The sequence below is a fragment of the Toxorhynchites rutilus genome, chromosome 3, assembly GCF_029784135.1.
Source record: "Toxorhynchites rutilus septentrionalis strain SRP chromosome 3, ASM2978413v1, whole genome shotgun sequence".
Classification (NCBI taxonomy): Eukaryota; Metazoa; Arthropoda; class Insecta; order Diptera; family Culicidae; genus Toxorhynchites; species Toxorhynchites rutilus.
The window spans coordinates 324,527,935-324,552,516 of record NC_073746.1 but is presented as its reverse complement, the minus strand read 5'-3'; the positions used below and the strand labels follow the sequence as shown (position 1 = coordinate 324,552,516).

Below are 24,582 nucleotides of genomic sequence, written 5' to 3'. Positions count from 1 at the left end.
GGTTTTTAATTTTATAGTCTCCTCACATAAAAGCCATGCAGGTAAGATATATTTATTATCGCATTTAATAAAATACCAAAAGCTAAATTTTATCCATAGATAATGAGCAGTTTCGCCTTTTGGATAGATGATGACATGCAGCTGAAGAAGATCGCCAACTCAACAAAGAGAATAAGTCAGCAGACAAGAAAATTACCATCTCAGGTTTGCCATGTCCCAGCTGATCACGAAAGATCTTCAGAATGCCTTCATCGAGCATAACGTACTAAACGTTTTGACGGATTAATAAGCTCCGTTACCGAACAAATCGTTGCCTTGTTTGCAGATTCGAGAATCTATTCTGGAACTTCTTTTCGATGTAAGATTGTCGGAGAGATTGCAGTGTTTAGACTACCATTAAGTAATGTTTGGATTTCAGTTTCCTTGTATTGAAAAGTCCTATCTCAAATAGCCAGGAATTGAAAAGGCCGTGATGTACCTCTACAAGCACCCTCGAGAATCCAAACTAAACCGATAGCGCGCCGGAAAATTGATATCCGAATGGGCTCGACCTATATTCAACCTGAGCACCGATTTCAAAGCGATATCACGTGAGGAACGCCAGGAACGAGACTTGCAGCAGATGTCCAAAAAACGCAAAACCTCGCCGGACCCGCAGGGTTAGAGCAGTACCAGCAAAAAGGGCTTACCGTTCACCGAAGTTAATAAGTAAGAATTATGATAATAGGAAGCAACTTCTTTATTATAATCAAATTCGTTCATTTTTAGGGGTGTATTACGATCCGGAAGCAAAGGATGGGTACAATGGGCTCGCGTTCCCATGCCTTCGGGTAAGGAGTACATTGTTCGGCCAAAATCAACAAATGATATTGATATGAGTCGGGTAATTATTCCTACATCTTTGAAGCTGCAGTTCTAGAGAAAAAAGCGATAAAAGTAGAATAATATAAGGATAATAAAATTAGGCTGCAAAAGTGGACTTCGACATTTTTTATATCTCAGAAAATTTGAGGTTCCTAGTCAAAATAGGATTTTTCTCCATCCTCCTTATCAACCTGAAACTGCTTCCGATTTGTCACACGTAACCTGAAATATATAATTCTATCATAAATGGAGACGCAAATCGCACTAATTTTTTGGCTTCCATTGTTCGTACTAGTCGATAACAAAAGAGGATACGACTTCAAAAGTCACAAAATGACAAGTTTTTTGACTGCAATCGCCCACGAGAATTGAGTGAGTGTTCATGAGAGTTCATTCAAGGTGAAAATCTCACCATAGTCGCCTTCGGAAATTGATCAGCCCCATTATATATAAGGTGGGAGGTTCATACAGTGAGTTACATTGAATGCGACATTTTGCTAATTGGACAGACCTGTAATGGGACACGTTTAATTGGACATTTTTACCTCTAAGGCCGAGTTGACACTGGATCGGAGTACGCACGAAAACTTGATTGTGCGATAACTGACGAAGAGAAACAAACAATTTTGTACGATAAAAGCTGTTGAATTCGAACGAAGCAAGTGGGAAGCAAGTAGGAAGTAGTTGTTTACTTCTCACGATTGTATGCGTTTCGTGCTGCCTTATTTTAGTAAGAAGCTGCAGGCAGTATCACTGTGGCATAATTGGACATTTTTATGAACATCGAGTTGGGGCCCAAATTGTGGCCCCACATTGAAAGTCGCCACCATGTAAATTACTGTATATAATGTTATTGATGTTAGCATCATCTTGAAAAACACGCATCATCATTGAAAAATTTCTCTATTGAAAGAAAAATTTTAACGCTTTCGCGTGAGTTCTGTTACAATACTAAAAAATTTATTCAAAAGTTTCACAATATATACATGGTTCCTTAAACTAAGATTGACGAGGAACATCTCCTCTCTCTCTCTTGAAAACCGATAACATATCGGTTTCGTTTAGATCATCTACCTTCCTTGTCCCTTCTTCTAGCGTATGGTAACGTGCAGTCTGAGACGGCTGCACTACCCTAAGAAAATACCTTAAGTTTATAGCACCTCGTCGGTGCGCCTATCTTATTCTTGGATTTCCCCTTTCCATCCTTCGCTCTAAATAACATCCTTTTATTTTATTACACCCTGCTGGTGTATCTGGCTGAGCGCAGCTAGGGATGGAAAAGGGTAATAAAAATGCATCCTAAATGATGCATGCATTAAATTGTTTACCGGACGCTATTTAAATATTCGTCCATTCTGAATTTATGACCGGCAATAATTTCGAACTACAAGCGTTTTCTAGCCTAACAAAACACTTGAGCTCTTACATCTTTTAATTGCCTTACATTGGTCCTTTCTAAACGTTTCTATACCTCGCTTGGAGGTCTTTTCTAAATATAATCTCAAATATTGCTTATCTTATGGATCTGTAACTCGATCCGCGATAAGCCTCAGCTGTCCGTAACATTCCGGACTCCGTAAATCTACTACATAGATTTACTCAATTATAGACAACTATCACGGTTTAAAATAATAGGAATATTTCTTGATTCTTCCTGAACTCTATTTAGCCGTATCATGTCTAATAACGAAGGCGGATCATCATTTCTTCTATTATTTTGTCTATTACTTCTTCTCTTTAATTTTATGTATACGTAAATTCCTACTATTATAATCATTGAAATAACAGTTATGGTACCTCCAAATGTATATACGTGTTTCTTTTTTATAAAATCGTCTTCAGGTATTACTGTATCCTTTATATCTACCTTTTCATATGGATTTCTACTCGAGATAGTTGTATTCAAATTTTCATTTATGTTTGGTTTTTCTAGTACATATGGTAGTTTCTGAATAGGTTTAAAAAATATTCTAGCTTCCCCGTTATGTCCAGATATTTGGGCATAACGAATAGTTTTTTCTGTTAGGATCTTACAATCTGGGAACAGTTCTATGATCGCGTTCTTATAAGGCGGTGACATGGCTACATTATTACAATGGATTATTATCTTGCTAGGGTCGCTCGTTGTGTACAATATAGAGTTGATCTTATTCAATTTTGTTAACATGGTGTATGGTTCTTCCATCATCTTTGTTGAGCATTTTTGTTTTATCGTTTCATGAAGTAATGCTCCAGCTATGCAATCTGGAACTCTGGTTAATTCTGGCTGATTTACCACATAATGACTTTCATTAAGCTTTATTAAATTTCCATCTGGGTAAAAAAATTCATGTTTATTATTAATTGCTATTACATGGTGATCTATTTTTATAACACTTCCATTTTCAGGAATAGGGATTACATTGAATACTTCGAAGTTTTCCTTATTAATAATTACATTTTCCATTATTATATTTACTGTTCCATTTTCAATTTTAATGTTGTATTTAACTGCAAGTGGGTCTCTAAGGATTGAGTATCCTTCTGGTAATTGCTTCTTTATATTTTGAATTGCCTTTTGCATTTCATTTTCGGCTAAAGGGTGAGTCTTAATTATCCTGTATTTTCGAGTTATGCCATCAATCAATTGCAAAGCTAACGTTGTGGTCTCAAAACATTTTCTTGCGAATATATTAGTTCTTTCTTCGGAATACTTTCCCTTCAAAGATAACATTCCTTCATTTAGTCTACGAATTCTTACGCTTAATTCATCTCCCATATTTTTGCTTCTTTGATTCAATAGTCTCATGGTTTGTGAGATATCATGAAGTTTTTGCTCTTCGTGAATACGCAAAGACTGTACTTCGTCTTCCACATCATTACTCCCAAATAACAGGTCTTTCAAAAACCCAAGTATTCCACGACTCCTTTTTGATCGTGATAAAAAATTTATTTCTTGTTTTGCATTGTTACATTGTCGTTCTATCGACATTACAAGTTCTGTCAAAGCGCTGTCTTGAGTTACATTCCCCATGAACTTCAAGGTTCTTTCTAAGTTCGAATGAATAGAGTCTAGCATAGAAATATCGTCGTTAGGAATTAAGTTGGATACAATATTTGTCCTCCAAATTCCTCGCTTTACTATACATGACCCAACATGATCAAACATTAAACCCCCTTCCTCAATAGGCTGGATGTTGACGGCATTTGTCAAATTTACCAGTACTAGAATTGCCATTGCGGTTACGATAGCCTTTTGTATCGTGCCGGTATATGGTCTTATTTTACCTATGACTTTCTTTTTTGTTTGTGGCTTCGGTTTCAATTTTGACGCCAGCTCTTTTACATGCTCGATGTTAACCGTTTTTCTTACTCCCCATTCTTGAGGATTTCGCGGTCCCTTAATTTCCTCTTTACTCCCTGGGGCACTTTTAATTACTCCAACAAAGTTAAGAGGTGGTGAGGAAATAGTGGTATCTTTTGAGCTCTCGATTTCATTGTTCTTACTTACATCTAATACTGCTAATTTTACAGCTGGTCTAGTAATTTCACCTTTAATTGTTTCCACGGTAGCGGATCTAACTTGCCCATCCATATTAGTTGTTGTTCTTATCACCTTGCCCTTATGCCATTTACCTTTCTTTTCTTCATCGGCAAAAACCACGATATCCCCTACCTTTATAGGTTTAGTCTTCTCCAACCATTTATTTCTTTTAGTTAGGGTTGGGAGGTATTCTTTTATCCACCGATTCCAATATCCCTTAACAATTGATTGCGCTCTTTTCCAGTGTTGACGAGTTGCTTCTGCTTTGGAAACGTCGTCGATCGTAATGACAGCTTCACCAGCGCAACCTAACAGAAAGTGATTAGGAGTTAAAACCTCATCGTCTTCTGTATCTAAAGGAATATGCGTTAACGGGCGATTGTTAATGAGGAATTCAACTTCGGTTAGTATGGTTCTAAGTTCATACTCTGGTATGGTTTCTTGTTTTTGAGGTAAAAGGCTTTTAACTTCTCTCACCATTCTTTCCCATACTCCACCGAAATGCGGTGAAGCGGGAGGATTAAAATGCCATTTGACTCCGTCGTCTGATAGCCTTCTAAGAATTTTCTCAAATTCGTTTCTTGCTCCAATGAAATTAGTTCCATTGTCGCTGAACAACTCTTGCACTTTACCTCTACGATATTGTAAATTTCGGAAACATATAATAAAAGAGTCTGAGCTCATATCTTGTGCTAATTCGAGATGTACTGCTCTTGTTGTCATACAAGTAAACAAACATCCCCAACGTTTTTCAGTGCGTCTTCCAATAGACACGCCATAAGGGCCGAAATAATCTGTGCCTGTATACGTGAATGGCTTACAATATGGTGTAGTTCTAGAACGTGGTAGGGCTGCCATCATTGGAGGAATTGGCTCCGCAGACATATTTTTACAAAATTGGCACTTCCTTCTAACTGTCTTAATAGCAACTCTGATGTTTGTTATCCAGAATTTTTGTCGCACTGCCGCTATGGCAGTCTCCAGGTTTTTATGTCGATATTTTTCGTGATAATGACGTAATATCAAAGTGCTCACATAATGCTTGTAGGACAGAATGATAGGTGTTCTGGCTGAAGTTGGTAAACAGTTAGCGTTCTCAATACGTCCCTTTGATCTCATTATTCCATCCGTGCAAATTTCCGGGCTAAGTGCTCGAATTTCACTTCCCTTATGAATTTTCATTTTATTTTGTAAGAGTTCCATTTCTTTGGGATATGACTCCCATTGAGCCTTATATATTAAAACGAGCTCAGCATAATCCAGGTCCTCCTTGTCAATATTTTTATTGAAGCTTTGGTTCCTGCATTTTGATTTCAGCCAATCGATATATTTGAATGCAATTGCAACAGAACGCTTCAATCTCACAAAATCCGAACACCAATTTATGTGAATGCTTTTCAGACCACTAAACTCTTTCGATTGAATAGTGTGCAGTGGTCTTAATTCTTCGTCAGTGTCGCTTCTCTGAACTTCATTTGGCCAGTTTTCTTCATTATCATATAAGAACTGTGGGCCTGTAAACCAGATTGAATTACTATTTGATAATTTCGTAGCTTCATCCGCTGGATTATTCCTACTATTCACCCATTTCCACTGGTTTACGTATGTGGTTTCTAATATTTCTCCTATCCGTAAGGCAACAAACTGTTTGTACTTGCGTGGTTCTGAACGAATCCATGCTAATACAGTTTTGGAATCTGACCAAAATACTACTCTATCTATTGATAGACGTAGCTCGTTTTTTACTGTCTTAGCCAATCTGCTTCCTAATACAGCGGCTTGTAATTCGAGTCGTGGTATGGAAAGCATTTTAGTTGGTGCGACTCTTGCCTTGGCAGCCACGATATTGACATCAATGTGTGACTCATATACACTCCTTAAGTATACTGCTGCTGCATAAGCATTCTCAGATGCATCAACGAAGACATGTAGTTCTCGTTCTTTTGGGTGAGAAGAATTGGCATATGAACGTGGTATTCTTATTGCTCTTGCTTCTTCCAGTTTTGTGTGCCAGTTCTCCCATTTTTTCTTTAGTGCTGGGTTTAATTGTTCATCCCATGTTATTCCACTTTTCCAGAGCTCCTGCATTAGAATTCGAGATTGAATTGTTATATGTGATAATAAACCAAGTGGATCGTAAACACTCATGCTTTGTGAAAGCAGTTTTCGTTTCGTAAACTCCTGTGTAACAGGAATATCCACCTTGTAGCGAATAAAATCCTTTTTTGTATCCCAATACACTCCGAGTACTTTTTCATATGATTCCTCAAATTTTCCTAATAAGTCTTCTTTAACTTCCGTTCTATTTTCTTCCGGGATTTGTCCCAATAGCTCATTACTGTTGGATATAAAATTTCTGATATTGAAGTGCCCATATTTGTGAATGGTAATAACTTCGTTCACAATTTTTGAGGCATTTTCTAAATCGTCGAAACTATCTAGGTAGTCATCCACGTAATGGTTGTTTTGAATGGCCTCTACTGCCTGAAGATGACTTTCTCTGAATTTCTCAGCATTTGTGTTTTTAACAAACTGTGCGCATGCGGGCGAGCAGGTAGCTCCAAAGGTCATCACTTGCATCACATACACGTCGGGATCTTCGTCAAAGTTTTCCCTAAATAAAAACCTTTGGGCATTTTGATCTTCCTTTCTTATTTTAACTTGATGAAACATTTCTTTGATGTCTCCAGTTATCGCAAATTTTCCTTCTCTAAATCGTATTAACACTCCAAATAGCGACGTCGTTGCATCCGGGCCTTGTAATAAATTCGTGTTTAGGGACTCTCCCTTAACCTTAGCAGCGGCATCAAAAACAAGCCGTGGCTTTATGGGCTGTTTATTTAGGTTCACAACTGTAAAGTGCGGTAAGTAAAATATTTTTGGATCACGTTGCTGCTGTTCTGTGGGAGTGAGTTTTCTAGCGTATCCCTTGGTTTCATATTCCTTTATTTTCTCAACATACCATTTACGTAGACATTGATTTTTACGCATTTTTGATTCTTGACCACGTAGTCTGTTCATGGCTGATTGATAGCTATGCGGAAATTGTACATCCTCCTGTTTCCAAAGCAGCCCAATTTCATAACTTCCTTCTTCATATTTCAAAGTGGAATTCATGATATCAATCGATCTTTTTTCATCGTTAGACATCAAGGTTTTTACAGGTACTTTTATCCCGAAATCTTCTAGGCTAAAATAATTTTCCATCATTTTATTGAAATAATCTGATGAATCAATTTCGTCGTTCATCAGCACGTGTCCTTTCAATTTTTTATGTTCGTTAGTTTGCCCGAACAAAACCCATCCGAGTTTAGTGTTCTGTGCGACTGGTTCATTAAATTTACCTGATCGCGTCTCCCTACCGCTTATCAAAAACGAATGCGGTAAACCTAACAGTATTTTTGGCATAGCATTTTCATATCCTTCGAGAGTTATATCTTCTAAGTGATTGTATTCTCGTCGTAATTCATGAATATTCATTGACTGTGAGGGAAGAGATAATTCCGACACAGTCCTCAAATTATGTATGTTATAACGTTGATTATTGCATCCTTGTATACTTAGGGAAATTTCTTCACTATCTAGTTCTTGCTGAGTTTCGCCATTAGTCCAAACCAGCGTTAAGGGGTTGTTACGCCCTTGTGTTCCAAGTTTATTTTTAATATCAGCGTGAATCAAACTTACTGATGACCCAGGGTCTAAAAATGCGAAAGTTTTAATTTCCTTTTTTCCGCAGCCCAATGTAACTGGAAGGATTTGATACAGTATTTTGTTCTCTTTATTTACATGACAATTAACGCTTTCTGTATTATTAAGGTTAGCATCTCTCTGAGTTGCTCTATGCAGTAATGCGTGGTGTCTAAGGCGGCTCGCACACCGCAGCAATAAGCAACTAGCAAACTGCAGTACACAATATGCAACAGGAAACATATTTTGTTGTTCTTCGCATACCAGAGCAATAAAAACCCCTGACATTATGCAAACAATCGCCTTAATGTACGAAACTTGTCAAAATATGAGCGATAAGTTGCTATTCAACCGACACGCCGTGTTGCTAGCGACATGTGTTGCTCTGTAAAGGCGACAGCGATATCGTATTGCGTCGGTGTGCGAGATCAACAAAGATTAAATGGAAAAATCCATTGGTGATAATATTGCTTATTGCATGTTGACAGTTGCTAGTTGCTCATTGCTCCGGTGTGCGAGCCGCCTAAGTTTGCATCCATCGATTCCACAAGGCTTTGCGATCCTGCAATCTTTTGCCATGTGGTTTGTATAATTACAACATGCTAAACATAGCCTGTGTTTAAAAATAAAATCACTCCTTTGTTGAACGTTCATATTTTTAAAAATTGAACATTCTGATGTCTTATGCTCGTTTCGGCATGCGAAACACTTTGGTAGGCGCTTCGGCCTATATTTTTGTTCCTTTACAGCATGTGTATTCAAATATCCGCTCTTATGAGGTTTTTCTTTCCTCTCCGACTGTAGCATCGTGGCCAACTCTTCTTGAGGTTTTAACCAATTATAAAGGTCCTCTAGCGTCGGTATAAATGGATCAATTATATCTCTTGTTTTCTTTGTATCAGCTACAAACTTGATCCATTGATGATGCAAGTCGTTTGGAAGTTTTAAAACTAAATCACGAATCAATCTAGGATCATTGAGATATTCATCGTGTTTTAGTATTTTTATATTTGTCACGAAACAATCAAGCGATGTTACAAAATCAATCATTGTTTGGGGTGATCCAAAATGTGGATTCCTCGCATTTAGCATTTCCTTCAATAAATTCGAATAAATGGTTTCGGGATTTCCGAACCGTAGATTTAGTTTTTCCATTATTTTTGGAACATTAGCTTTATCGATTAAAAGAGCGCTCACTAATTTCAGCGCGTCTCCTTTGAGATATTTCTGTAAACGATTTATATTTTCTAAATCGGAAAAGTTTCCTTGAAGGGTAGTTTCTTCGAACGTTATTTTAAATCTAGGCCATATCTTATATGACCCATCAAAATAGGGGAGGTCTAAGAGAGATTGCCGGTGTAACAGTCTATTTGAATCAGGGGTTTCTTCTCTACCCTCGTTCTTAATTTTAAGAGTTTCTACTAGAGCCCGCATAGATTCTCTATGGATATTCATCATCTCTTCTATTGGTGTTGGTTGTGTTTTTTGAAGTCTTAACAATTCGTTCTCTATGGTCTTGCATTTGGGGCATATCCATCTTTCTGTTTGTTTAGGTTTTTTATTTAGGCCTGCGCATGTCAAATGGAACCATCGGTCACATTCATCGCACGCGACTAAATCGTCCCTAGAATCAGGCTCATTGCACAAGCGGCAATTGCCATTCTTATTCCTAATGAATTGATAAGACATGACTAAACTAAAATGGAAAAATCACACCTTTTTTGTTGATCCGGTCCTATCTCCGTCTTTCCGTGTTGGTGCTTGGGCGATTCTCTCCTTGTCCTGGGAGGCCTTCTGGCTCGGATGTTGTTGTCACCTCTGGTGGTGCTACTGCTGGTGCTGCTGCGTCTACTGCTGCTTAAGGTTTTTGCTGGTTAATTCACTTATATTTGTCTCCGTTTGAAAGGAACACTTTTGGCATCCACTGCCGGTTTCTTAATCAATTCACAATGTTTATTTCGGTTGAAAGAAACACTTTTGGCATCCACTGCCGATTGAAGAGTTCGCAAATTATCTTTGAAAAAGACTTTTTATTCGCGATTAACACTGTTGGCATCCACTGCCGATAAATTTTCGCGAATTATCACTTCTCGCATCCACTGCTGAGAAGAGTTCGCGAGTTAACTTTGAAAAAGACTTTTTATTCGCGATTAACACTGTTGGCATCCACTGCCGATAAATTTTCGCGAATTATCACTTCTCGCATCCACTGCCGAGAAGAGTTTCACTTTTGGCATCCACTGCTATTTGAAGAGTTCGCGAATTAACTTTGAAAAAGACTTTTTATTCGCGATTAACACTGTTGGCATCCACTGCCGATAAATTTTCGCGAATTATCACTTCTCGCATCCACTGTCGAGAAGAGTTCGCGAGTTTCACTTTTTTCCACTTTGGAAATCTTCACTGCTCCTCTCTGGAGCCACCATGAAAAATTTCTCTATTGAAAGAAAAATTTTAACGCTTTCGCGTGAGTTCTGTTACAATACTAAAAAATTTATTCAAAAGTTTCACAATATATACATGGTTCCTTAAACTAAGATTGACGAGGAACATCTCCTCTCTCTCTCTTGAAAACCGATAACATATCGGTTTCGTTTAGATCATCTACCTTCCTTGTCCCTTCTTCTAGCGTATGGTAACGTGCAGTCTGAGACGGCTGCACTACCCTAAGAAAATACCTTAAGTTTATAGCACCTCGTCGGTGCGCCTATCTTATTCTTGGATTTCCCCTTTCCATCCTTCGCTCTAAATAACATCCTTTTATTTTATTACACCCTGCTGGTGTATCTGGCTGAGCGCAGCTAGGGATGGAAAAGGGTAATAAAAATGCATCCTAAATGATGCATGCATTAAATTGTTTACCGGACGCTATTTAAATATTCGTCCATTCTGAATTTATGACCGGCAATAATTTCGAACTACAAGCGTTTTCTAGCCTAACAAAACACTTGAGCTCTTACATCTTTTAATTGCCTTACATTGGTCCTTTCTAAACGTTTCTATACCTCGCTTGGAGGTCTTTTCTAAATATAATCTCAAATATTGCTTATCTTATGGATCTGTAACTCGATCCGCGATAAGCCTCAGCTGTCCGTAACAATCATGGTAAACACAATAAATTGGATTATTAAATTATTATGCGAATTAATAATGTATGTACGTTGAATATACAACATAAAATTATGATTTCTGAACAAATCTCATTTTTTTCAGTTTCGAACAAACTCCGTAAAAAGCCATTTTATAGCACCCTCTAGCCCAAACAAAAAACAACAAAAACGACTACAATAAATAATTAAAATCAGTTTTTGCGGGTTCAATAATCAATAATATATTTTGATGAAAGACTAGCTTCAACTTGATATGTCGATCATCTAAATTAGTTCAGTGCTTCAAATGTTATGAATTTTTGAAAAACAGTCTTTTTTGGGAAAAAGTGGACAAAAATTGATTTTTCGGGTTACCCTAAGATGTGAATGGCACCCTAATAAAAAAATAATACGGATCTAATGTTTTGCGATTAAGAACAAAATTACCACTTTTGACGAAAATCTGAGAACCACTATATCGGTTTGGCATGGAATAGCTGTATCAATATAATAATAACATAATATAAATGTCATTAACTTTCTTAAATAGTGTATGTGATATAATTCACTTTATATGTTATTTTTTCAGACAGTCTCAGCTCAATAGAGGCAATCCGCTCAATGAAAGTTGATAAACGCTCATCTTATTTCTTAACTAGAATAAGACATCTATTCAGTGTTTTGGTCGAAAAATTATTCAAGATTACCTTAGCACGGGTTCCCTCTCATTGCTCGATTCCGGGGAAGCGAACTCGCTAGCTAAGGTGGGCGCTTCAGAAGGCACACTTTTTGAAAGGAAAATTGCTTATAAAGATTGTTTTCACATTCCTCGTCAGCACACACTCGTTAGTTGGCAGCGCATGTGGAAAGAAGATGAGTTCGGTCGTTGAGTTGGTTACACACGTTTATCCCTAAGGTCTCGACGAGTGCTTGGTTTAAGGGATTGAATGTAGGTCGTGATTTCGCTCTCAGCTCTCTAGAGCACTGAGAGCAAAAGACAGACAATCGGATATCCCCGTCCGGGATATCTTAGGTAGCCGTGATCCTGATCTTCTGCTTCATCTATACCTGTTCCTCAGAAACGCCGATGTCAACGTTTAATGATGTTTCCTTCGTTGTGTCCCTGTTTCATATCCCTCCTACCCGATCTATAAACTTTTACTTAGTCGTGGCAATACATACACACACTCATTACAGATACACGGGCCAAAGGTTGTGCAGTCCACTGATCATTCAACAAGAGCCAAAGGTTGTACCGCTCATGACAACTCCACACTGACCATTCTATCCTGGATTCCTCGAGTCAAGAAGACGCACCACGCTAGATATGGGGTACATACTAGGGGGGCGTTGCTGATTAATGGTCAGCTGTATCCCAATAGGAAGTATCTCGTGTCGGGCACACGTACAGAGCATTGGAGACAGCAACATCACAATTACGAAAACACTTGTAATACTAACCTCGAGCCAACCGCGAGTAATCGGTTACATATTACTAACATAGTTGTAAGGCAAACATTGTCGAAATATTGAACTCTCCCGGCCCCGTCAGGCTGACGCCATATGAGCCTTAATAAAAATATATATTTTGGATAAAAAAAATATGTTTATATATATTTTTTTTAATTGAAAACATTTGTCAAACGAACTGCAAAACTGAAACATTTTATATTGTGCTTTTATTTTTCAGTTTAACGTTCGAAAACCCTTATAAAATGGCATTGAAGCAACAGAATAAAACTGACATACAATTATGAAGTATGATTGCTTTTTGATTGGCGCGTGCTCCACTCAAACTAGCGAACCGCCAATTAAAAGGCACTCCAACTAAAAAAATGCAAATAAGCGAATGTGTACTGTATGTATATTTATATTTTTTCAAATATGTTTTCGGCTATCACCATCGTAAGCGTATTATTTTTTATATATAATTAAATTTTATCATAAAATATTTTTCTATCATTACATATCCTAGGTTCTTTAGGTTAATGCTAGGCATGTGTGCGGATTCATAGAAAGATAAGATTCCATTTGATATGTCGATCCTTAAAATAAGCTCAATGGTTTTAAAGTTAAGAATAAAAAAAACACAATACTCATGATTTCATCCAAAAATTCATTACTTTTCAACCATTGAGCCGATTTCAAAAATCGACATATCAAATGATATCTTATTCTTCTATGAATCAACTTCAACCTGTCATTCAATAAACTCAGAACTTTAATTATAAAGCTGAGAAAATTATCCACAATCCGTTCTTTCAAAACAAGTTTCTATCTTGTCGCAATTTTGAATCTCTCAAATGGAACTGTCAAAATGATAGATCAAAGAACAAAAAACAGGAAAAATTGACAAATAATGGGGGGTAAATGATAAAGCAAAGGTAATCATGGATTTTTAATAACCATATCAGAAAAAATATTGAATTGAATTGAAATGATTATTAAATTATGATAAAATTGCACTGAATAGTTAATATAAGAACAATAATAATATTTGAATAAACCTATGTAATTATGGACATGTTTATATAAACCTTCCCATCTTATCATTCTTCATTAAAGTCCTTGCGTCAAGACAGCTAGAAATCGATACACTCTCAAATCAAGTATGCCTGAAAAAAAATTATTCTTCATGTAATACCAGGGACAGACATACAGCTGTACATGCGTTGTACGTGTACAGCGTTGTACAAGTACCATTGGACCATGACAGACATACTTTGGTTGTACATTGTACCGTATGTCAAACTGACAATCAGATATTTTTCCAATTTCCACCACATATTTCAATGAAAAAGGTTTTTATTTAGTGTCTAAACTATCAAACACAACAAACAAGTTTCCAATCTGAGTTATTAACTTAGGTCGATTACACATTATCCGGTTTCTGCCGGACCGGTTTCAAAAAACGCCGCTGGGTTTGGACGGAAAACCGGATAACAATGTGAAAGAGACCTCGCGCTACACAAAACCGTACATCTCTCACAACAAATACACTACACAAAACTGTACATCTCTCACATAGACATGCATGCATTTATTTATATAGTGGATTGACAGGTACACATTGCTGCAAATATTCCGGCTACATGCAGCTGTTTGCAGACCGAAAATTTTAAAACCACAGCTGCTGCGGCAACCACGAGCGTTTTCATATTGTGTGGCACATCAGGAGCATGGTCAAAGTAAGAGCAGCCCTCACGGCATTAGCGCATCCTGGATCATAACGGTGTTCTTGCAGCACCTATCGTAAATACTTCCGCCCCACTTTAGAATAACTAAATTTAGTCCAGTTGCGGTGTAGTCATTCATACGCTCAGTTATTTTGTTTCTAAACATACACAAATAGCATGATTTTTTCACACGTTCTGTTGCCACATATTGGTTCAACAGTCTCAGAAACAAGTGTACAATTTTAAGACCGAAAAAATAATAACATTCCGTAAGAAGCTAGCGGCACTATTTATTTATATGTGTAATGTGTTCATTTCCTGTGATTGTCTTGGAATTTGTCTACGAGATAATATATGCCCTTCCATTCATTCTAGAGTGTTTTTTATTTCACCATTACAGTAGAAATCTGTACGATTAAAATAACATCATAATTCCTTCCTAAAAATAACATAATGATTCATTCAAATGCTATCCCATTGCTGCATCCGAAGATCCTCGTCCAGAAACGGGCTCAGCATATGCCGCAATTCGTCGAGCACCTACTCCTGGGGCAGCGGTAGCTTCTCGAGCGCATAGCAAATCAACGCACAGCTATTTATACGTGGATCTTGGGCAAAGAATGCCTGACTCAGATATTTTAATTTGAGATTTGGGTGATTTTGTTATGACAGAACCGATGCTTCGGTGTCGGGCATCTCGATCACCGATCACAGATCGGACATTTTGGGCTAGAGTTCCTCAAGCCGAGCCTCGACCACCTCGTCGTCGATCGCGACCCAAATCAGGTCAAACTGTCTGAAATACCCAATAAGAATATTAGGAGAGCTATTTTTGATGTGCTCAAATAAACAAAGACTGACCTCCTCATAAAATTTCGATAAAGTCGCTCAAAATATGCCCTTTGAAGAACCAGTTGGAGATTTGTTTGACATCATCGAACTTGTTCAGTAGCGAATCTGTGAACAATACAAAAACAGAAGATAATTTAAGAACTCGTAGTTGCTGTGAGCTAAACATAAACAGAAGTTAATTTAATAGCTCGATTAATTTGTCAGAAGACACTACACACCGTTGAACACAATCCATGGCAAAACACTCCATGACGACCTCGTGTGCCTGTGATCATTGCTTCGCTTTGAGCAGAAACTTTCATCACTGAAATTTTTCACTGCAGCTGAATAAAGAAGCGAAATAAAAAATTCAGTGTCCATACCACTTGCAAATTCTGTTTGATTTCAAAATCAACAAACAAACGTCAAATGGCACACACATACTAATATATGGGGCGAAAAATTGCCTGAATTGTACTAATACTAACAGACGTGAAAACAACTGTCAATTCGCGTGGAGGTTCGTGCTCCGCTTTTGGGAATTGATAGTGATAATTGATTTTCGGGTGCAGTTAACACATATTTAAAAATAAAAATTATGAATGAAAATTAACATTTTCTTATAAAATATGTTCTTAATGCTTAATGCAATGCAATTGCACGTTCTTTTGCAAGTGATGAAAACCCCCTGAACAAGAATTGTGTTTCATAATAATTTCATATTACAATGATGAGTTTTAGTGACAATATCAAGAAAATTATACAAAAATGGTTAAGTAAGAATCAGTATTACGAGTTTTAAGTGATCACATAATATAAAGTAAAAATTTTCATTAAAAGTTTGAACAATTTAACTGTCTTAAGGTCTGATATTCTCAAAGAGAATGATTTACTTTCCCAAACCGGTGTCTGTACCGGTTCCCGGAATAAATCGCCACAGAAAACGACTGCAACAGAAACCACCGCTTATAAAATGTGTAGTAGGCTATAAATATTGTGGCGCGGTATTGTATTTCAAAACAAGAATTAACCGGGCAAACGTATCGCCCCAGGCAAACGTAACGCCCCGGGCAGACGTATACCGTCCGACGCTCGCTAGAGCTCGGTCGGACATTGCTAAAGGATCGTATCCTATGTTTCAAACTAACCGGGCAATCAGTGGATCCCAGGTTTGCGTGCGAGACACCGCCGCTTCCGACGGCGGGTCGGCGGTGGACTCGGATTGCGTCATCTTGGCGGCATGGGCCGCCTCGATTCCTTATCCTCGCCAAATGGGGACTTCGTCCCCATTACATTGTCCTCAGAATAAATTTCGAAAAACGAGAACAAGAGAATAAATTTATAATAGAAATGTGAGGCACATGATGTTTTTCCCGCGCCAAATATTTCTAGCCTACTACACTTTTTCTAAGCGGTTGTTTCTGTTGCAGTTGTTTACTGTGGCGATTTATTCCGGTCACCGTCTGTACCAGACGTCGACACAAAACTACTGTCATCGCGTATAATGCTTGTCCGGTCACCGGACATTGCAGTCGCAGTGGACGGCTGCATCACGGCGCCGTGAGGAGGTTGGTACGGTCGAAATTTGCCATTTGGGATTCTAACCGGTCCGGCGGAAACCGGATAATGTGTAATCGCCCTTAAGAGAAAGTCAATGAAAAGAACGTTTATCAAATGATTTGATTCTGCTTGTTCATGCTACCCACCACTAACCGTCTATGGCGCTGCGCACAGTACAACTGTAGCCATGTACAGCGGTAAAACAGGTCGGTACCTAGGTAGTGCGGACTGAATCAAAACGGCTGTCAAAAAAGATCCAATTGAAATGTCAAAAGAGATCCAACGATCAGGAGTGTTATTTTTCTTATGATAATCAACACTATAAAAAAGGTATTGTTATCGATGGCAAAAATAATTAAACTTATAAAATGAACGAACTTCATTTTTCCGTCAATTGTTTAGTTGGCCATTGCATCTCTGAAAGAGAATCTCATATTCCAAGGTATCAGAACCTGACCGAATATCAACAAACTACGAATAACGCTTAGTTCACTCCAAGATTTTTTTTTGTGGGAGCGAAATTCGACATTGGCGAATTTTGATACGTTCAAATATAGTAAAAGTGAAATGTTTTGGGGACGTTTTTTTCTAACGTCGGTGAAAACAGTTTTGCTAGTGAAGCTGGCCAAATGAAATCCGCGTAATTACGATCCGCTAGTACTGGTTATGAATATAACGGTAAAGCAATCTGCGCTTCGTGTTGATGTTGGACGTAATCTTCTGAGTCAACTATCGGCTTAATTGTGGAGAACGCATTACGGTTTCTCACGAGGTTTCTTTTCCGGTTGAAATGTAACGATGTATCTCTATCAAAATTGTACAGTCGCAAGCGCACTGAAGAGAGAACAGATGCATGCATACGATGCAATCCCTCGACGCCAGACCCTAGAGTGCAATCCACAGCTCTCCTGCAAAAGAATCGAACATGCTCCGCCAACGGATTGGATGATAGTTTTTGCTGTACAAGGACAGCACACCAGTTCGATTAAAGACAGCAGAGTGTACGCAACAACAGCAAATTTGAAGCAGAATTTAAGAAGAAATTTAAGTGCTTGTATAATTTATAACTCTGTATAATTTCATATATATTTCTATAGTATTATGTAAAATACAATGTACATAGTTATAGTTTAAGCGTGTGTTGTGTTTTGTCTCCGATGAAACGAATCCCTCAATCTGCCACAGTGATGTGAAGTTCCATGCGAATGGAAAATCCCCGCTGCATCACTGCAATGAAGGCAGTCTGCATCCCGCCCACGGGGGGAATTTTTTTTCTCACGCTGGGCAATCCGCATAAAGGCTGCTTTGGTATCGCGCAGCAGGATTAAGTAGCAGTTTTTACAGTCCACTGCATTAAGACGCTATAAAAATAATCCTGAAAATGTGTATGAGAGGTTTGCTACACTTTTGGTTTTCAATAATTCAAACATCGTACTTACTCCACAGATACGCGAATCCTTATTCGGAACTAGTTTGTCGTCTCCGCAAAAATCGGCCCAGCGCGTCTATAAATACGTTTTCGAAGGAATACGATAAAAGCTTTTCACTCGTATTCGGGCACTCTTTCACTGAGCAACGCATTTTTGATGTCCACTTTCCCTGATATAATATTTCTCCGAATAAAAATAAAAATATAACGAAGTCACAGTCACGTCAAAAAAAACAAACGAAGTCACAGTCACGTTAATGTTTACTCCTGCGATTTGAAAACATTCGATGAAAAGTGGAACGAAGAGTTGCCAGATGATTTTTAGAAAAAGTCTGTAAAAGTATGTGAAAATCTGTTAAAAATGTGGAAATGTCTGTAAAAGTGTGCGGATCTGTAGAAATCTCTTTTAACGTTAATTTTTCCAGATTCATTTATACTTTGTACATCGCGATGCACGTGAGATTGTCTTTTGTATATTTTGTATATGTACATCTTTTATATATACAGCCATTTCATGCCAAACCGATATAGTGGTTCTCAGATTTCGATGAAAAGTGGTAGTTTTGTTCTTTATCGCAAAACATTAGACTCTTTTTTTATTTTTTCGTTAGGGTGATCATATAAATATTGAATGGACTTATCATGATGTAATTTTCGGTCATATGGGAATTCATTTTTCCGAATTTTCCGACATTCCTTTTGAATTTTCCGGAAACTTTCCGATTTTGCTCTCCACTATATTGACCTACGAGAAGAGACGAATACAACAAAATAAAGAAGGCTAAAATCGGATCATCCCATCTTCGAGGACCGAACAGATCTATATTTTCATTGATATAGATAGATATAGGCTAACAGTGCGAGGTTGAAGGGATGCTCAAGGACTGGCATCGGTCTCCGTTTTCGCTCGGATTTAGTCAATCTTAATATTACTCAAAGATGTTCAATTAACCCTTTCATTACGGCAGTGAGCTCCGTCGAAGTGCTACCCCTGTACGGAGTACTGCGCCGAAAAGTATGCACATCGCGCTGATGTGATCGAAGAGCAGTATGAATTTTATGTCGTCTAAAGACGACGCTCGTACACACAGCTCGTCGCGCGGATGTCGTCTATAGACTACGCTCGTAACGAAAGGGTTAAGGCTTTGAGAATCAACTCATTGTTTGCTCAAAAGATACCCCTCTAGGAGTCATTTTTAAGGAAATTAGCGACGCACATGTTGCACCGTACGTTTGCTAAAAAAATGATTCGCTTGGCGGCGGCAGCGCTAATTCGGTTTACTTGGTTTGTCGTCGGCTGTTCTTGATATTCTCGGGAAATTACAATCTGTTAACTTTTACCAATCTCATAGTTCTAATAAGTTCTCGACTCTGTCCCCTCACTGTCATGAAATTTTGAAGTATAGTATAGATACATTTAATGAAATTTTTCATTCATCGTGAAGAATCGTATTGTCTGTTTCGTCTGAAATGATTTCAGGGCAAAAGTACTTATGCAATCATGAAAAACGCTGACGTATACAATTTATTGTTACCAAACAAAACACCAACAGAATGCAAAAGATACTGAAATACTGTCGTCGGCTACTGAGCGATACTATGCTCACTACATCACTACAATGCGACCTATTTTGCGCACGTAATCACTGTGGTGACACCGGCAGTTAGGCGCTAGTTTGCGCACATAGCCACTGTGGTTACGCCGGACGACAAAGTGTTAATGAATTACTCAAAAATAGATCTAACGTCATGTGTATTGATATAAACTAAATATAAAAACTTTTTATGTATTAAAACTATGAAAAAATGTAATACGATGATTAAAATATCTTTGATGTGATAAATAGAGATCTCATTTTTCAAAAACCTGTGAAATATTGTTGTATCCAAAAAGTCTGCAACAAAAATAAAAAGTATTTTACAGATATGTCTGTAAATTTACAAACATATCTGTTAATCTGGCATCTCTGATGGTCTGAGAATTTATTGCAAGAAATCGCTTGAAAAAAATCCATAAATTTGCTTGAAAATGAAGTGGATTGAGTCCGCACCACTTAGGTCGGTACAGGTACAGCGATTGTACCGAGTTGCTTGCATGGTTCTAGCGCTGTACATGGTGACAGACATACAATTTTCGAAGTACAACGCAAGTACAGTTGTATGTCTGTCATAAGTTTAAACAAGGATTGAAAATGTGGACACTTTTTAGTCAGTGAATTGTATGGAGTTCCACTGCTGTGGTTAAAGTCTGTCCAATTGTTTTGAAATTACCTGGCATCCCTGGTGTGGGTATTATATTTACTCCTATTTACTCCCTCGTACGAATCGGTTCAACCGCTTCCAATGATTTGACATCCAAATTACAGTCTCTCAATCTCTTCCATTCTAGATGCTCTCTTGTCCCAATTTCAATCTCTTTTTCTCTCTCTGGGAAATGCTGGCAAGAAAAAAAAATCAGAACATCGGGTTGTAAATCCGTAAAATAATTAGACATTATGTTTGGCAGTACCCAATGGTTATTAAAAATACTATCTGCTTATTTGAATTGCATGATTTCAGAAGCATTATTCTCATTTACAAAAAATAATTTACACTGTAAATACTTCAAACCGATCATTGCACAAAGGGATCCCTGGAGAGGGAAGTGCAAAATCTCACTCAGACCTCTCCCACTCCCGTGTGGGACAAGTCCATTTTAGAAGAACTCGAGATCCCGAATCAATTGCTGAATGCATGGTCAACTATCGTGGAGCCGTAATACGAGCGCTTCCCACAGTTCATCTCAATTTAATAGTGCCTGGCCCGGTTTGGCTAATAAAAATCATTTGCCGCGGGATAGTTTTTTTTTCTTTCTACAATTCCAAGCAAAAAGAAACGCGATACAAGGCCAAATGCCCGGTTGCGCACGCACACATTTTTAAGTGGTTACTCAGAGTCTTACGTCACCTTTCTCCGGAGCCGCGAGCGCTTGCTCACCACTACCAATCAAAGCGATTTTTTGGCAAATGGAAGCAGCAGTGGTACAGGATTTATTGGTTCGGATAATAATTCATTGTTTCAGTGTATATCTATTGCAGCACTTATTATATCCAATAAGAATGAAAAATCACCGGAAAATGAATTAGTTAATTTGAATTTCATTTCAATAATTTGTAAAAATCTAGTTCAGTCAACAAACAATGCGATATCGAGTGGACATTTCATTATTTTAGTAATATGGATTTTTTACAATTCCTTCGACATTCGCAAAAAGCAGGCAGCACTGCTCGAAGCACCAAAAGCACGTTTGCGAGTGCGAGAAAAAGAACCGTTGGAAAATCGCGTCCCATACGCTCTCATGAGTGCCTTCCAGTCTCGCACCTATTTTTTCGATTTTGGAGAGACACGGGCGCGGCCATATTGATTAATCTTGTTTCGCGTATAGAGTGGTTTTTCTCCTTGCAAGAAGCAGTCGTACAACTCAGAAGTGTCCCAGAGTTCTCCAGTCACAGAGAGTGTGTGTGCAGCTCGCTAAGCTCTAGATAGCAGAAGCAAGCCCCAGGAAAGCCAGGAAAAAAAGGGCATTTTAAAACGTGAGTGTTGCGGTTTTTATTCTCCGTTGTTGGCACAGACGAAAAACGAACCGGAAACCGTAAAAGGTTCTCCAAAGGTGCGGCGCGAGTTCGAGTTCCGTTTTGAGTTTTCTTCCTCCGCGCGTTCAGTTTTCGCAGCGCTCCATTCGGCGAATTGAGAAAAGAAGACGAAACCTTTTGCAACTATCCGGCCCCCCAAAAAATCGGGATTTACGGAAAAGAACCGAAAACTTGGATTAGTACCGTGTGAATTTTCTTCGTGAAAAAAAGTGGTACAGTGTCACGTTTGAGTGGCACCAAGGGAACTAAGCAGCACCTAACCGGAAACAGATCGCCATAATATGTCGGAACGCGAAAACAACATCTACAAGGCCAAGTTGGCCGAACAGGCGGAGCGATATGACGGTAAGTGATTCTGATGAACAGTTTCTTTTTTTTTTTGTCCTGCCCGTCAGCCTTCCAGAATCCATGATGTCAGGCTGTTCGAAAGAGGCTTTCTTCTTTTTCTTCCTTTGGAGTGGGGGAGAAAGAGAACGCAAGATTTCCCAAGCATCGGAAACGAATATTCGTTGGCGTCCGTTCGGCTGGGAATTCACAATTTACAGCTTAACTGTAAAGAATCATGTAATTCGTCTCCGGCAGTCAGAAAAGGATTTTTTTGCGTGGCTTTCCGGAATGAATGGTGGTGGCACAAAAATTGGAAGTGAAAATGCTAATATCATTCGCAACTCATGCACACATCTACACACACGAAACGGGAACGACGTGGAGGTGTTGATTCTGCGTCATGGCCTATGTGTATGTGTTGAATGCGCGCGGCAGTGAAATCGAGAGAGCAGCGTTGCCGGTTTCTGGTGCGCAGCAAACAGTAAATTTGTAAGGTCGAATTTTACACTCAATTTTTATCGTACCGCTTCTATGCCAGATATTGACTCTTGAAGTGTGATAATCGTGTAATATAATATTTGGAAATACATACTAGACTTAGAGGATCAGCTTTGAATAGATTATTCAAATAGTTCAGAATAATTTCACAACAAAAACCTTCCGAAATCTGTAAATTCATTATCTATATGTCAATTTCGACTGAATTTAATTGATAGCTGATAAATGTTCTACCGTTATTAAGCGGAATTACAATTAACCGCATTCCGACAAAGGCACGGCGAGTTCAAATGCGCGGATGAAAATTGGAAAATCGAAAATCAATTAGTTTCCGCTGTTTAAATGGCAAGATAAGAGTGTGGATTTGATTTTTTTTTCCATTCAACTGTCTTTTTGTCGAATACGATTTACTTTTTATAATTTTTGGTTTTGTTTCTTTTGGTCAATGTGCTATTTTTTGTATGTTTTAAATTGTTTTTGAAATTAGAAAATTATATGAATTGTGAATTATATTGTAGACTCCTTCACGAAAACGGTGTGTATGTATATTAGTTATTTTTAGGAACATTGGAAAACCTATATAGATTTACCAGAAAAAAGGATCATATTGTACTATTTTTTATATGGATTGAATTGAATTGTTTGAATACAATCGAGCATTAACAATGAATGATATATCGCCGCTATCTCAAAATAAATAAATAACGCCGCTATCTCGAGCTTTTTTCTGGTTGAGGGGGAGTATTATATGTTTTCGAATGACGTATAGCAGTTTTATCATACAAAACACTTTAATCTAGAGGTACTTTTGGATTTTTTTTTCTAGTTTGAAATTTAACTATACATTGTTATGACGTTGCTTCCGAATGCTTACATTTATTTATTTGTCAATTCATCAACAGGCTGTAAGAAGGACCCCAATGATGTACTTAAATGTAAATAAAAATCCTAATCTAAATTTAAATCTAAACACGAATCAAATTACAATCAATTACATCAAATTACAGTCATCACATATTGAAAATATACATGAAGAACAATACTCACATGGCAGTTTGTTCTATGAAAAAAATGGGTGGGCCAAATCTATGATATAACCTCAAGGTTGATGTGAGACTACCCTTGGCTTAGTAACTATTTGTTTGTATTGATTAAATTGTCGATTGAATGAAACAGTAGCATAATTCGTAGTATCGAATTATTTCGGAGAGTTCGAGGTTGAACATTGAAATTTATTTTTTCCCGGAGAACGGGACAATCGTCCTGGCAAGGTATCAGCTATCAGCAAGGCTCTAGTTGTGTCTCTATGAACCGTCAAAGGTTCCAAACTGATGAGCTGACAATAATGAGAGTTATTCGGTAATCGGAGGGAATCAGTCTAGGATTGGGCGATCTCGGATCGATTTTCAGAAGATCGATCTTTTCCATTCCGACTTACGATTTTTTTGAATCAACCTTTTTACTCGAGAAAATCGATCTTTTAGCTTTCGATTTTTTCGATCTTAAATTTCGATCTTTTTGTAGATTTCAATTTCACCAAAGACACCCTAACAATTTTTTCAAATGTCAACATTTGGATCGCATCTTCTACGATTAACTTCCGTGCAAATGCTGACAGCGACATAACTAGCGGCTGTTACTGAGGGGATGTACTGTAACCAGTAGCTCATAGGATCACTGAACTAAATATTGAAGCAATTCCAGCGAAATGTGGTTTTGTAGAAACGGCGCCAAAATCAAGAATCGGCTTCGACTAAATGACAAACGTATGGCACGATTGGCTTTAATGGGATCGTTGTCAGCTGAGTTCGGGCAGATACTAGCTGTTGAATTTCTAATAATGCTTTTTCAGTTAATGTATTTAATAAAAAGACTCTTTACCGGCGCAAGAAGAATGCCCTGGATTTTTTTTGGTCTTCAAACATTTTTGTGGCCTGCATGGTGAGGAACAAAACAAAATGTTTTT

The 24,582-nt window shown here is 38.0% G+C and overlaps 1 protein-coding gene, 1 long non-coding RNA gene and 1 pseudogene across 2 annotated transcripts in view; 2 read left to right on the top strand and 1 right to left on the bottom strand.

Annotated features, from left to right (window-relative positions):
* The first annotated feature begins 35 nt into the window (after positions 1-35).
* LOC129774527 (protein IWS1 homolog) lies at positions 36-919 on the top strand (annotated as a pseudogene).
* A 13,785-nt stretch (positions 920-14,704) lies between these two features.
* LOC129779078 (uncharacterized) lies at positions 14,705-15,568 on the bottom strand. The gene is made up of 3 exons (XR_008743558.1): positions 15,410-15,568; positions 15,201-15,296; positions 14,705-15,135 (listed from the first exon to the last, which is right to left on the bottom strand). It is a non-coding gene; the product is annotated as an uncharacterized LOC129779078 (long non-coding RNA).
* Positions 15,569-21,572: 6,004 nt separating this feature from the next.
* The window catches only part of LOC129775251 (14-3-3 protein epsilon), a 54,585-nt gene continuing 51,575 nt past the window's right edge, over positions 21,573-24,582 (top strand). The window contains exon 1 of the mRNA XM_055779735.1: positions 21,573-22,136. Coding sequence (XP_055635710.1) covers positions 22,073-22,136 — 64 coding nt within the window. The 5' untranslated portion in view covers positions 21,573-22,072. The remainder of the gene's footprint in view (positions 22,137-24,582) is intronic.